The 14,972-nt window shown below is 41.2% G+C and overlaps 2 protein-coding genes across 3 annotated transcripts; one reads left to right on the top strand and one right to left on the bottom strand.

Moving 5' to 3' along the window:
* Positions 1–1,505: 1,505 nt before the first annotated feature.
* Positions 1,506–5,863, bottom strand: tyw5 (tRNA-yW synthesizing protein 5). 2 transcript variants are annotated; one of them, XM_042001430.1, is made up of 9 exons: positions 5,845–5,863; positions 5,507–5,638; positions 4,293–4,447; positions 4,088–4,157; positions 3,954–3,998; positions 2,895–3,032; positions 2,697–2,784; positions 2,485–2,601; positions 1,506–2,367 (listed from the first exon to the last, which is right to left on the bottom strand). In XM_042001430.1, exons 2-9 carry the CDS (start codon positions 5,585–5,587, stop codon positions 2,054–2,056), a joined length of 1,008 nt encoding a protein of 335 aa, XP_041857364.1. In that variant the 5' UTR covers positions 5,588–5,638; positions 5,845–5,863; the 3' UTR covers positions 1,506–2,053. The 2 variants fall into 2 exon arrangements, with proteins under 2 accessions (XP_041857364.1, XP_041857365.1); XM_042001431.1 differs by lacking the exon at positions 5,845–5,863 and having other exon boundaries at positions 3,942–3,998; positions 4,293–4,442; positions 5,507–5,641.
* maip1 (matrix AAA peptidase interacting protein 1) lies at positions 5,857–9,731 on the top strand. The gene is made up of 5 exons (XM_042001440.1): positions 5,857–6,225; positions 6,342–6,413; positions 6,761–6,887; positions 7,049–7,202; positions 8,930–9,731. The coding sequence occupies exons 1-5, from the start codon at positions 5,908–5,910 to the stop codon at positions 9,006–9,008; spliced, it is 750 nt and encodes a 249-aa protein (XP_041857374.1). The 5' UTR covers positions 5,857–5,907; the 3' UTR covers positions 9,009–9,731.
* Positions 9,732–14,972: the final 5,241 nt, after the last annotated feature.

Genomic DNA, 14,972 nt, shown 5'->3' with positions numbered 1-14,972 from the left:
GTTTCTTTTTCAGGTTAGGTATTTAATGCAGAAAATAAAATTAACTGGGTCTTTGTTGGGATGTTGAAGGTCTTCTACAATCAAAATTCCAAAAATGGTGGGATGCAGAGTGAGATGTAAGTAAAACCAGAACGCAGTTATTTACAAATCTCTTCAACTCATATTTTATTCCCTCTAGAACATAAACAACATATCAGATGATTAAACTGAGACATTTTATCATTTCATGGAGCCGATAGTGAAGCTGATGACAGCAGCACGTCTGCTAAAAGTAGTTCCAGGATGATGTTAAATTTCCCAGCTTGGGATGAATAAAGTACTTCTATCTATCTATCTATGTTTAGCACGGTGTAAAAAGTAGTTCCAGGGTGGTGTTCAGCATGGTGTAGCATCTCTTCTTCTTCTAACATGTCTGTAAACATCTGGGAAGTGAGGAGACCAGTTGCTGGAGTTTTAGAAGAGGAATGTTGTCCCATTCTGGTCTGATGCAGGATTCTAGCTGCTCTACAGTCCTGGACCTTGGCTGCTGGATTTCTGCTTCCATGATGCTCCAGATGTTTTGTGTTGATGAAAGGTCTGGACTGCAGGCAGGCCAGTTCAGCAGCTGGACTCTTCTCCTGTGAAGCCATGCTGCTGTGATGGATGCAGGATGTGGTTCAGCATCGTCTTGCTGAAATCTGCAAGGCCTTCCCTGAAAGAGACGTTGTCTGGATGGAGCAGATGTTGCTGATGGAGCTTTAACCTGCATTTGTGGATTTCAGGGTGAACTGTTCACAGACAGTGATTTCTGGAAGTTTCCTGAGTCCATGCAGTGGTTTCTAGTAGAGAATCATGCTTTGAATGCAGTGCTGCCTAAAGACCCCAAGATCACCAGCACCCAGTTTAGACATTCAGCTTGTCCCATGTACACAGATTCCTCCTGATTTCCCGATATTACACACTGTAGACCAGGGGTGCCCAAGTTCGGTCCTTGAGTTCTACCATCCTACAACTTTTAGATGCAACCCTTCTCCAACACGCTTACATCAGATGTCATCTGCATGTCATTCAGCTCTGCAGAGGTCTGGTAACGAGCCAGTCATTTGATTCAGGTGTGTTGGAGAAGGGTTGCATCTAAAAGTTGCAGGGTAGTAGATCTTGAGGACCAGACTTGGGCACCCCTGCTGTAGGTGGTGGGATCTTCAAAGTCTTCACAGTTCCACACTGAAGCACATTTTTTGTCAGTTTGTCTCAGATTGGTAAACCTCTGTCCATCTTAACATCTGAGAGACTCTGCCTCTCTGAATGCTCCTTTCATACCCAGTCATGTTGCTAAGTAGCCTAAATAATTGTGAAATGCTCCTCAGTTGTTTTCCAGCCTTTAGTTGCTCCTGTTCCAACTTTTTACAGACGTGTTGCTGCATCAGATTCAGTCAGCTCATGTTTCTATGAAATGATAAAATGTTTGTTTCATCATGTTGTTTATGTTCTACTGGGAATAAAATATTGGTTGAAGAGATTTGAAAATCATTGCTCGGTTTTTATTTGCTTCCATTTTATACAGCATCCCAGCGTTTTTAATCTGAAGCAGTCGAACCATTTATTGAAGCTTGTGGGAGAGTTGGACATGTTGATAATGCCAAAACCTTCCAATCCCAATAGACAACACTTCTCCACAGTAGCATTACTGAGTCCCCACAAAAACTGCTCAGAACAGGCTTGATGAGTTCAACAAAGAGTCTGAGGTGCTCACCATCCTCCAAACTCGCTGGACAGGGTCTGATATCATCTGTGGGAAACCAGTTTTATCCATTAAGACTCCTGGTCTCTTTAGTGGTCATGATGAAGACCTACGCATAATGTTAGGGGGCTGACTGATTTAAGGTCGTGTTTTAATCTTTAAACACAGTGAAAATCAAAGGTACCTGGAAGATAAAAGTTGCCATGGTTACAACCTGAGGTAAAAAATGGGTCAAAATAACTTTTGCAGAACAGAACAGCATTATGTAATTTCTCTGCAACACATGGGACAGATGGTATTTTATTTATTGGTTATTATGCTTCGTCCGCACCCTCATGCAGGCTTGGTGAATGGACTGTTAAGTAATGTAGTCTTAGAGTCTTTATTTCCTCCTGATGGATCATCACAGCATGTCCGCTTCTGGATGCGCTGAATCATCCGCCGGCCGTAGAAGTCTTTGTACTCTGCTGGAAGTTCATTCAGCATGTTCAGAGCCCTCTCCAGAGCCTGCAAAGCCCGAGAAGCAGCCAGTGGGTCTTTGTTACCATACGGGTCCTTTTTGTCATAGCTGTGTGCAGGAAGATGGCGCCAGAAGACATTAACGCCCACTCCAAACTGCAGGGCGAGAGTGTTGTGGAACCACAAAGCTGGGGGGAAATGGGAGAACCGGATCATGGAAGTATTAAACTCACATCCATCACATCCTGTTTTTTTAACTGTATTTCCAAAGAGGAATCAAAACATCTTGACGAAGATCTCCTTACCCGGGATGAAAAGCAGGTCTCCAGGCTCCAGCACACACTCGTATCTCTTTGCCTTCACAAACTCAGGAAAGTGTTTCAGATCAGGGGCGTCGATATCCAGGACCTCAGACTTATCACCTGATGGGTTCACAGTTAAACTTCAAATCCAGATGCATCAACACAAAGCTACATTTCACATGTCCAACACATGGCATGTTTCCATAGCAACTCACCCGATAGGTAGAGGTGTAAGGCATCTTGGGGGCTGTAGAGAACCACTCTCTTTCTCCCTGTTACTTGAGCCAACAGGTTATCCATTACCTGCAGAAAATAACACAAAATCCACAAGAGAGGAGCATATTCTTATAAAATATAAACATATACTGTGTTCTTCCATCCCTGGAGGTTAGACCACTAATTCTAGCACTCACATCATAGTGTGTCCACAGCTGCAGACCACATGAGCTGATACGAAAGACACTGGAGAAGAACTGATCCGGTTCAAAGAACTGGGGGATGTGAAACTCCTCCGCCAGGTCTGGGAACTGTTTGCTCAGATCAGCAGGTTCCTGTGGAGGAGAATAAATGATCAACCAAGAATCTCTGTAGCTGGACCAAGGACATCCAGGTAATTACAGACACAACTTCAGCTAGTTTAAGCTGTTTATCAATAAATGATCAGTTTAGTTACATCATGAATATGAGGTTAAAGTGCAAATTCTATCCACAAAAAGCATTTTTTGGGAAGTTCCTGTTATTTCTGGCATCATATGTTCACAACGGCTCCAAATTTAAATAAAACAGAAACTGACAGCAGACTAATCAAGACCAGACCAGCTAAATAAGAAGCCTGATAACAGGATCAAAGACGCCTTTATGAGTAGTAAATAGTGTGCAACAACGGCTGTAGTTTGGTGCTCATCACTGGAACTAGATGAAGGAATAAGGAGAAAGAGTTGCACATGAGAGCCCCAAAAACGTTTTTACTTTAACCCATAAAGAAAAGTCCAGTTTTTTTAATATGAGGTCTTTATCTACCATTTATTACCATGTGATAGTTTACAAATATTATAATGTGGTTTTCTGCTTCTGGATATCTTTTAGGGGACAGAAGACAAGTATCAGATTGTGTTCAACAGGATTTTGAGCAAAGTTTTTACCATAAATTGAAGCAAAATGTCTCAGAAACTGTATGTGACCAATATGTAATGTCGGGCTCTTGTGGGTTAATTCAACCACGATTTCAGATCATTAATCCCAGCAGGACCAAGACTCACATGTGTTCCATAATCCCAACCTGGGAAAGAAAGAGTCCTTCACCTTATTCTACTAAATGAAGAACCATCTCCAGGAGAAAGAAATATTAAAGTCTGTAATAGGATCACAGCTCAGGTCAAATCAAAGCTTAAAGGCAGAAAAAAAAACATTCCAGACATTCTCATATAAAAGATAAATAAACTTCATTTTTGATAGTTTACTTCTTCTTGTACCTTGCGGATGTCCTCTCCCAGGGATCGAAGATAGTAGCTCTCATCCTAAAATCACACCCAGAGCTTGTGTCAGTAAAAGAACAGAACATATATCATACTTAATCTCCACGGTTTTCCTTTTTCTTGCTCCTTACCTCAGACAAGAAGTAGTCAGAGTGTTTTGTTTCAGATGCTCTTCTAACAAATTCATTAAATGGCAGAGTCCTGTGAACATGAAACAAAGATGAGAAATCTGCAGTTTGAAGATCAGATTAGAGCTAATGTGCTGTGTCATGCTTTCTATCAATCAATGTCCTTATAAGGAGAAAAATATGTGTGAGTGTTCGAGTGTAAGCTCACTTGTAGACAAAGTTTTTGTGAAGGAAATCCATCTGTGTCACTGTGGATACATGGACCTTCACCTCCCTGTCTCCTCCTTTTTCTCCCAGATATTCAACCGTCCACTTCTCCAGACACGGTCCCAGACCGACTCCTCTCAGCACGGCTGGTCTGCGCTGGAAAAACAACCGTCTTCCATAAGATTCAGACACTGGTCCAAAGTATATGAAAGGCAATCTGGGTTAATGAAGAGAGTGAGATACTGAATTTTGCATTAACAATAATAATGTATGTTCTTTAAGGGCCCTATCACCCCTCTTCAATAGTGCAAAATGGTTTAGTCCACACCTGCACCAGTCAGTTCAACCCAGTTACACAGAAACCCAGGAGAGGAAGAGGAAGTCATGTATTTCCTCATGAAAGTAAAGTCTGGAAACCAGTAAAGAGAAAAGGCAGAGGAAGAGAAAATGAAGTGCTGGAAAGCAGCTTCTTCTTTGAGAAGAGGCAGCAGCTGTCTGCAAGTGAAGGCAGCATGTTAGGATTCATTTAGCAACAACACAGATTAATTACTATCAGACTCATCAGTTATTACCACAAATTATTTGACTTTTCTGGGCCTCCTGATAAAAAACATTTAAACTTTGTATCGATATTGTTGTCCGTTCCCAGTAATCAGTTGGGGCATATTTGGTATCATTGGATTCCTTGTAATTTCAATATTGTGAAGACGCCACTGTCATCACCTTGTCTGAAAAACTGAATACACCAGACTCACAAAACTGTCACTCTGACTAATGATCCACCATCATTTTTAAATTAATCAAATGAAAAGGGGCATTTTCATGTTCAGCGGCAGTCACGTCGGAGACATAAAACAGCTATAGTTTACAGTAGAACTACGACTATTATTTATGTTTTTTCAATTGAATGTTTTTACTAACTGTCAATAACTGAGTCTTCATTGTTAGATAAAATTGTATGAAAATAACGTAAGAAATCTGTAAAATAAAGAGTAATAGTTTTAGATGCAGAAGTATTGACCTGTTTTCACAATAAAAATAAGAAATATAACCAACAAATTTTAATCTGGTTTGTTGTGCAGCACTGAGAATGCAAGCTAGACAACTAATAAACTAAATAATAATAATAACAACAACAACAACAAAAAGAATAGCAGCAGGTCAGTGTCACGATGAACAAGAATATTTGCTGTAAATGAGCCGGATTTATCTTACCTCTGGATAAATCTCTTTTAGAAACACACATCTGTCCACTTCATTAAATATCGGCACGGGTATTTTATCCTGGAGCTCCATTAAACATCATTTAACACGCGTGGTCGTGTCAGTTACTAGTGACACTGGTCTCTGATGTGTTACATTATTAGTGTTCCCCAAAGAAACAAACAACATGTCATCAACAACAACAAAAGAAAGTTTGACAGTCAACGAAAACAAACTGTTTCATTTTGATTTATTACAAGTTAAACTGAATTAAAGTATAAAATTTAAAACTGCGTCACAAGTTCTATGTTTTTAGTAGGTACATTTGTATTATAGTGGTTGTTTCTAACCGGAAGTTACAAGAAGACGGACAAAGAAGCTTTATGAAGGGGGTGGAATAAGAAGAACAAAACATGGCGCTGCCCATGTTCAGAGGTTGTTACAAGCTACCGTCACCATTTAGCTCCACTCGTTTGTTTTTAAGTGGGAATATCGTACCGAACCGTTCCGGTAAAACGCGGCTACGTCGCTCCTCGGCTGTTGCTGCGGTAGTGACTGCGTCGCGCCCCTTCAGCTCAGAGCGGGGGGACCAAACACACAAACAGAAAGTGGTGGTGGTTGGTATCCCGAACCCTTTCATTTGGTTCCGAACCCGGATCTACTACTTTCTGATCAGAACTTACTTTGACAAAGAATTCAGTATTGAGGAGTTCACGGAGGGAGCGAAGCAGGTTTGTTGAAATATGGACAGAAATGACGGTAAAGCTACGACTCTCAGCAGCTAGTGAATGGCAGCATTTTATGCTGCAAACACAACTAAAACTAAGCTTTGTGTTAATTCTCTCAGGCATTCTCTCATGTCTCCAGACTGCTGTCAGAGTGTCAGTTTGAGGCCCTGGAGGGCCTCGTGGCTAAAGATGTGAGTATGATTGTAGCTGATGTAAAATTTTCAGTAATAATATATTTTCAATAATAAAAGATATAGCACATTGCTAGATATATATATATATATATATATATACACACACACACAAAGTGCTTTATTTAGTAAATAAAATATATATGTTCAAATATTATGTGTCCAAAGCTTGATGTAGCTTGTTTCTGTGTGCCATATACATTAAATGTCCATAACATTAATCTTACTCTCTATCTTAACTATCACAGTTAAGAAAGCAGATCACGTAGAAATCTAATGTGGATCAGCAAAGCTACCTGGTGCCATATTAAAGGATAAACATTCACCAGTTTGTTTGCTCCTTGCAGCTGATTGGAAAGCTGGAGGAAAAGTTCAGCTTGTTGCCACCCAACTACAAGAAAGCTCTCTCTGCAGATCCTGATGAGATCATGTATGCGACTCCTGGAGATGTGGGAATCTTCTACGACGATAACGGTAGCCTTCAAGAGTTTAGGATGGGGATGCTTCTGTTCTGTGCATGTTTTGGCTAAATGCCACAGAGATTTGGAAAGTGGACAGATTCTGAACATCAGATCAGATTGACGTCGGGTGATTCCTGCCTCCAGGTGTTTTCACCAGTGTCGTCTTATTTTCAGGGAGAAAGTTTGTCAGTATTCTGATGCGGTTCTGGTATCTGACGAGTGCACAGCTTCCCAAAGAAGGCGTGGATGGAGCTCGTGTCTTCAAGGTGGCTATTGGAGAAGGAGAGGAAGAACCAGAAACCAAAAGACTGCTAACTGCTATATATGAGTGAGTATTTGCTTTGTAGAAAGCTGGACCAGAAGGTGTGTTCCAGCTACAGATACTGGGGGCTATTGAGTCATTTATGTGTAACCAGAGGGAGAGCTTGGTCTGCACTGCTGTCAGTAAGACTTGTTCTGGTGGGTGTAGAACGTATGGCTTTGGACCACAGCTTTGCTTTTCGGCAACAATCCACGTCCTTGATTTTCCGGTCAGTTGACATTCCGTCCTTCATCTGTGGTCATGACAGAGAGGTGAAGATCCATACGAGGGTTGGCCTAGTGCACCTCTTAGTGCTTGAATGAGAATCTCAGTCATCAGAGACAGACTCAGATTCTCAGACCTTTGATGCCCCCCCTCCACATCACTCCATCAAGACACATATACCATCAGGAGGACGAGGCCTCAAAGACCCACAACTTGCTGGAGTCTTCAGCCAGATGGATCGATTCTCTCCCTGCACAGTCCATGTCCAAGTGTCTTTGGGCAAGAAGCTGAACCTCACCCGAGTAGAATGCATTCAGCAGTAAGAAAGTGGGTTTTTAATAACAGAAGAAGAAACACTATGTAGCCTGTAAGACCATAAAGAGAGTATGTGAATGTGTCAGTAAACACCACCCGGTTCATCAGGTTCACATTCTAGTACTAGATTGAACCTGCTTTACCTCCAGAACTGCCTTAATTCTTGGTGTCAAAGATTCAACAAGGTGTTGGAAACCTTCCTCAGAGGTTTTACACCATATTGACATGACAGCATCAAGCATCCCAAAGCTGCTCTACTGGACTGAGATCTGGTGGCTGTGGATGCCGTTGGAGTCCAGTGAACTCATCGTCATGTTCTAGAAAGCAGGTGGAGATGATCAGAGCTTTGTGACATGGTGCATTATCCTGCTGGAAGTAGCATCAGAAGATGCTCCACTGTGGTCATAAAGGGATGGACATGGTCAGCAACAATACTCAGGTAGGCTGTGGTGGTTAAACCAGACCATGTTGGTACTAAGGGGCCCAAAGTGGGCCAAGAAAATATTCCCCCCACCATTACACCAGCAGCAGCCTGAAGCGTTGATCCAAGGCAGGATGGATCCATGTTTTCACAATGTTTCCACCAAATTCTGAGCCGAGCATCTGAATGTGGAGCTGAAATGGAGACTCATCAGACCAGCAACGTTTCTCCATCTTCTATTGTCCAGTGTTGGTGAGTGTGTGTGAATTGTAGCTTCAGTTTCCTGTTCTTAGCTGACAGGAGACACCCGGTGTGTCTTCTGTTGCTGTAGCCCATCTGCTTCAAGACTGGACGTGTTGTGTGTTCAGAGATGCTTTTCTGCAGACCTTGGTAGGAACCAGTGCTTCTTGGACTTCCTGTTGTCTTTCCATCATCTCCAACCAGTCTGCCCATTCTCCTCTGACCTCTGACATCAACAAGATATTCTGGTCCAGACAACTGCTGCTCACTGGATATTTTCTCTTCAGACCATTCTCTGTAAACCCTAGAGATGGTGGTTCCAGTAAATGAAAATCCCAGTAGATGAGCAGTTTCTGAAATACTTAGACCAACAACCATGCCACGTTCAAAGTCGCTTCAAGGTCTGAGGATCTCTGCTCAGATTCGTACTGATAGCATTAGCAGAAAATGAGTGAATTGAGTATTTTGTCATCTGGATTGCCATGATGTGACACATTTAACATCTTTGTGAGACATAAATGAATAATTTTTACCTTTTTTTGTTTTCTAACAGATTCCAGAGAGAGTTTACCAAAGGAGTGCCTCCGGATTGGACCATTACAAGGATAGAGCATTCCAAGCTTTTGGATTGAGGTGCTTTGCATTTGGAGCAGACGTGTCAGGATGACCGACCTTCCCCGTATGAGCAAACACAGCTTCAGTTTATTTCCAGAGGGGAGATGGGCGCTGCTTTTCAGTGGGTGGCCAGAGGACAGCGCCAGGACAAAGTTGGATTTCTCCACCAGTAACCAGAAGTGCTGCTGATTGTTTTCCTCATTCTCTCTAATGACATTGAAAGTAACGAGTAGACCTGTAACGGAGCTGTAAGCTGTTCCTCTGGAATAAGGCCAGAGAAATCACGTTATTCACTTGTCCAACTTCTGTAGTTTCTCTACATCGGGGGTGCCCAAAGTCGGTCCTCGAGGGCAGATTTTCAGTGTTTCCTGCTTCAACACACCTGACTCAAATGAAATCGATCCAACCGCCTATTTAGTTTTGCACAATGACTCATCAATTTTGAGTCAGGTGGTTTTGGAGCAGGGACACATCGAAAACCTGCAGGATTGTGGCCCTTGAGGACCCGAGCTGGACACCCCTGGCCTACATTATGTTATCTGATGGGTGGGAGTTAACAGTGGGATTATCAGGAAGTAAAACAGTCTTTCCAAATAAACACTGAATATCTTCTGACACGATCTGACTTAAGTTTTAAGATTTGACTGACACTTTTAAAACCTGTAAAGAGATTATTTTTTTTTCTTTTAAATCGGTCTCAGATCTGCGGCACACGCTTTCATACTTAGTCCAGATCTCGTTTAACTGTAACTGGCACTTTTCATGTTTGAGGCTGTACTCCTCAGCTTGTGCTTACTTTTTGTTTTACCTGTTGCTGGTTTGGAGGAACTGCAGCGTCATGCTTCTTGTTAAGGTCAGGGCAGCTTTGTAATGCTGCAGCAGACCTTTGAGTGCTTCATTAAGTATTTGAGAAATAAAGATTGTGAAGATTATTTATCAGCATAGTTTTGTGCTACAGTATTAAGCCAGAACATTGCCCTGTTTTGAAGCATTTGATCCAGTCAACAGGGCTTCTTTTCCTAATGTTTGTCTCATCTTTGATTCAGTGTTTAATAAAAAGACATGTTCTCAACCTGTGTTACTGTGGTGGCATCAGGGGTGCCACCAGGAATTTGGGACTCTATGAAAGACAATGACATTGTCCCCTTACCCCATAAATATTTGATGTAAGATTAGAAGCCGCCATAAAGATGTACTGAAGACCAGTGGTCCCCAACCCTGGTCCTCAAGGCCCACTGTCCTGCAGCTCTTGGATGTCTCCCTGCTGCAACACACCTGATTCAAATTAAAAGACTCGAACAAGCTCTGTACAAGTCTGCTAATTAGCCATTAATTTGAGACAGGTGTGTTGAAGCAGGGAAACATCAAATGTCTGCAGGACAGTGGGTCTAGAGGACCGGAGTTGGGGATCCCTGCTGAAGACCATTATTTACAGTTTCAATGTAAAGTTTCCTTGTAAAATTCCAACATTGTAAAATTCTCCTAACATTAAAGACAGTTATTTACTAGACACACAGAATCTGTAATGATGCATGTCCCTGAACACAATATGTCGCTCACCTTCACTGCAGGGAGGGGAAGGTTTTGAGGAATGGGCTGCAAGGATATGTCTTGCCAAACATTTACTAACACTCATTAAATGTTGGTAAACATGAGAACTCCCAGAGCTATGAAAACTTGCATAAGGCTGAAGTCCCTTGATGAGGTGCTCAACATCTCATCAACGTGTTCTCATGTAAATTAGTGCTTAGCATCCCCCTGCAGATCTAACTTCCAGCTGGATCTATCTGGAACGTCTACAGTGGCAGTTGGCCAATAGAGGGCGCTATGGCGCCACCTCACCACTCCCCACAAGAAAAACAAAATACTTCCAAGGTTCCTAGAGCTGTAGAAGGCCATGAGCAGGAAGAATGCTGGACTAAGCAGGCTGATGAAAGGTCTTGATTATGACGTAAGTAATAAAATGTTCATTCAGGTACATTTATTCCAATGATCAAGATTTCATTTGGACATTCATTAGCTTCCTGAGAGAAGACTATCACAGAAAATGGGTCTGTACAGTTCAAGTAAAGATGTCCAACAAATCCATTGTCTGTGGAAAACAGCATGAAAAGATATGAATATCAAGATTTGTCATTTAAAAAAAAAAAAGTTCCCTTCAAGCCCATGCAAGACTGTTCAGGTAAGCTTAGTTTGTGTATAAAAAATAACTGAACTGTAAATGCTTTATTGTGTGGTTCAAAGGTCCTTGAGGGTTCTGCTTCTCTATGTCAGTTTTTAGCCTTTGCCACTGTCTGACCTGACAGGAAAGGTAAACAAACCTAGACCCTCATCCTGTTCCACAGACCCTGTCCCTCCTCAATTTTTTAAAGAGGTCTGGGACACCATTGGCTCCTTTGTCCGGGAGATAATTAACAAGCACTTGATCTCTGGCACTGTTCCCACTTTTTGTAAAAAGGCTGTTGTTGAACCTCTGATGAAAAAACCTGGTCTTGACCCTAAATTATCGGCCCATTCCTAAATTACCACTGGTGTCCAAGATCCTGGAGAATTGTGTGCCTGCTCAGCTGCAACCGTTTTTAGACTCAAATGGCACATTAGACCCGTTCCAGTTGGGCTACAAAGGATTTCACAACACTGAGTCTGCACTTTTCTTGGTTTATAATGACTTGTTTATGGTTTATAATGCTTTTAAAGACAGATTCTGGTAGCTCTGACAGCTGCTTTTGACACAGTAGACCATGCAAGTCTTATCTTGTTTGAAAAACAGTGTGGGTGTCAGGGGGACTGCTCAAAGTGGTTTAAGTCTTACCTGAGCGGGAGATCCTTTTCAGTTTGGCTCAGGGACTCCACCCCATCTTCTGCTCCTCTGATCTGTGGTGTCCCCCAGGGGTCTACCCTTGGCCCAATTCTTTTTGCCCTGTACCTCCTCCCACTCAGGGAAATTTTTAGAAATGTCTTATCATTTCTATGCTGACGACTGTCAAATTTACATGCCAATCACCAAAAACAGCCACCGCCCCCTGACACCCCTACTCGTCTGTTGAGATGAGTCAAGGCTTGGTTAGCCCAAACTTTTTAAAAACTGAACGCAGGAAAGACTGCGATAATGTTCGGAAATGTCCTCATTGACTTTGTACCCCTCCAAAACTATGTCTGTCCCAAAGTCACCAGTCTTGGACAGTGATTTTAAACTGGTCAAACAGGTAAATACCGTTTTAAAATCGAGTTTTGATGACCTTCGTCTTTTATCGAAAGTGAAATCTTTTTTTAATCTTTTAATCTTTTGAACAGGTTGTGTACGATTTTATATCTTCTCGTCTGGACTGCTGCATCGCTCTTTACTCAGGCATCTGCAATAACACACTTTCCTGTTTGCAGTTAATCCAGAACTCCGCATGACGACTTTTAACCCGTGCCAGGAAATGTGAACACATCACCCCTATTTTAACTTCTTTGCACTGACTGCCTGTATGTTTTAGAATTTATTTTAAGATTTTATTGTTTGTGTTTAAAGCTTTAAATGGACTGGCCCTCAAATACATTACCAACTGCCTCCAAATTTACACTCCAGCGCGCGCTCTGAAGCCCGCGGGCCAGTCCCAGCTCGTGGTGCCTAAGACGAGACTTAAAACTAGAGGGGACAGGTCTTCTCTGTAGTCGGCCTCAGACTCTGGAACGCTCTCCCCTCTGTGGTCCAATCTGCCTCTACAGTAGAGGATTTAAGTCTCGTCTAAAGACCCACTTTCATTCTGTGGCTTTTAACATGGCGTGAGTTGTGTGGTCCTCTTTGTCTTTTTATTTTTATTTTTTCTCTTAATTTAACTTTTTACTGGTTTTTAAATGTTTTTAATTTTTAATCTATTTATTTTTCAATTATTTTAAATCAATATAGTTGATTATTGTTGATGTGCAGCACTTTGTGTTAAATGTTCCAATTATTGCAAATGGTCATTATGTGTATTTTACACATCATGTCTCGGCCACTGATGAGGAAGCACATCCCCCCGGGGGATGAAAAGTGGTGTGATGGTGAAAGATGGAGAAGGCATCATTTGGAAAACCAAACTTTGGATGAAGATTGTAATAAGTGTAGTCATAGTTTCCCGTATGTATGAATTTATCGTGACTTTATATTTGATTTGCTTTATTAATAGTGAACTAATTATCCTGTATTCTATGCTGTATATGTTAAGATCCATGTAAGCTATTGTTGATTGTGTTAAATGGATTTTGTAGTATATTTTGAAGCACTTACAGGTACTCGCCATAAAATTAGAATATCATGAAAAAGTTGATTTATTTCAGTAATTCCATTCAAAAAGTGAAACTTGTATAATGTAGACATTTACTCCTCACAGATTATGTTTATTTCTTTTAATTTTGATTATAACTGACAACTAATGAAAATTCCAATAGAGCATTCCAGAAAATTAGAATATTACTTAAGACCGATACAACAAAAGGATTTCTAGAAATGTTGGCCAACTGAAAAGTATGAACATGAAAAGTATGAGCATGTACAGCACTTAGTTGGGGCTCCTTTTACTTGAATTACTGCAGCAATGCGGCATGGCATGGAGTCCATCAGTCTGTGGCACTGCTCAGGTGTTATGAGAGCCCAGGTTGCTTTGATGGTGGCCTTCAGCTCTTCTGCATTGTTGGATCTGGCGTATCACATCTTCCTCTTCACAATACCCCATAGATTTTCTACGGGGTTTAGGTCAGGCCAGTTTGCTGGCCATTTAAGAACAGGGATACCATGGTCCTTAAACCAGGTACTGGTAGCTTTGGGACTGTGTGCAGGTGCCAAGTCCTGTTGGAAAATTAAATCTGCATCTCCATAAAGTTGGTCAGCGGCAGGAAGCATGAAATGCTCTAAAACTTCCTGGTAGACGGTGAGCTGATCGTGGACCTAAGAAAACACAGTGGACCAACACCAGCAGATGACATGGCATCCCAAACCTTACAAACTTTACACTCCACCTCAAGCAACGTGGATTCTGAGCCTCTCCTCTCTTTCTCCAGACTCTGGGACCTTGATTTCCAAAGTTGTCTTTTGGACAACTGTCAGGTCAGCAGTCTTCCCCATGATTGTGTAGTCAACAGAACTAGACTGAGAGACCATTTAAAGGCCTTTGCAGGTGTTTTGAGCTAATTAGCTGATTAGAGTGTGACACCAGGTGTTTTCAATACTGAACCTTTCCACAATATTCTAATTTTCTGAGATACTCAATTTGGGGTTTCATTAGTTGTCAGTTATAATCATCAAAAATAAAAGAAATAAACATTTGAAATATGTCAGTCTGTGAGGAATGAATGTCTACATTATACAAGGTTCACTTTTGAATGGAATTACTTAAATAAATCAACTTTTTCATGATACTCTAATTTTATGATGAACACCTGTACACATTACACATGAATTTTTCTATTATTTAGATTTTGCTATGTGAATTTTAAACTATCTGGAGCTCCACCTGGAGCCAGTTTATCCAGTTTCAATATGGGTGTGTACGGTGTGTTTTCAACCTTTCACCTGAAAAAGAAGTAAACTGCATTAAACATTTATCAGTAAAAAAAAACAAAAAAACAAAAAACATAAACTTCTTTATGGCGGTATTTCTTCATTTTCTGTTGGTTTTCTGACCCTGCACATGTTTTTCATGCGAGCTGCTCAATACATGTCATTTTTTAAATAGTTTTGCAATCTTAAATGACTGCTTTTTAGTTTGAATTACTCAGTCTTTTAAACATTTCGTATGTATTTAGTATTTCTAAAGCAAAGCAAAGGCACTCAGAAATATAATAAACGGCAAAAGTAATTAAAAAAATATAAAAATAAAATCAAAGTTAGCAAAAGCTGCTAAACGTAACCAGGCTGTGTCATCGGTTTGCTGCGCTCCCATTGGTCATTCCTTTTCAGTGCTTCCCTTCCATTGGACGGCAGAGCTGTTCGTCACTCCGGTAGTACAGCGTGT

The sequence above is a fragment of the Melanotaenia boesemani genome, chromosome 12, assembly GCF_017639745.1.
Source record: "Melanotaenia boesemani isolate fMelBoe1 chromosome 12, fMelBoe1.pri, whole genome shotgun sequence".
In the NCBI taxonomy this organism is placed as follows: domain Eukaryota; kingdom Metazoa; phylum Chordata; class Actinopteri; order Atheriniformes; family Melanotaeniidae; genus Melanotaenia; species Melanotaenia boesemani.
Note: the sequence above shows the minus strand (reverse complement) of the source record. Positions and strands in the feature narration are given on the sequence as shown.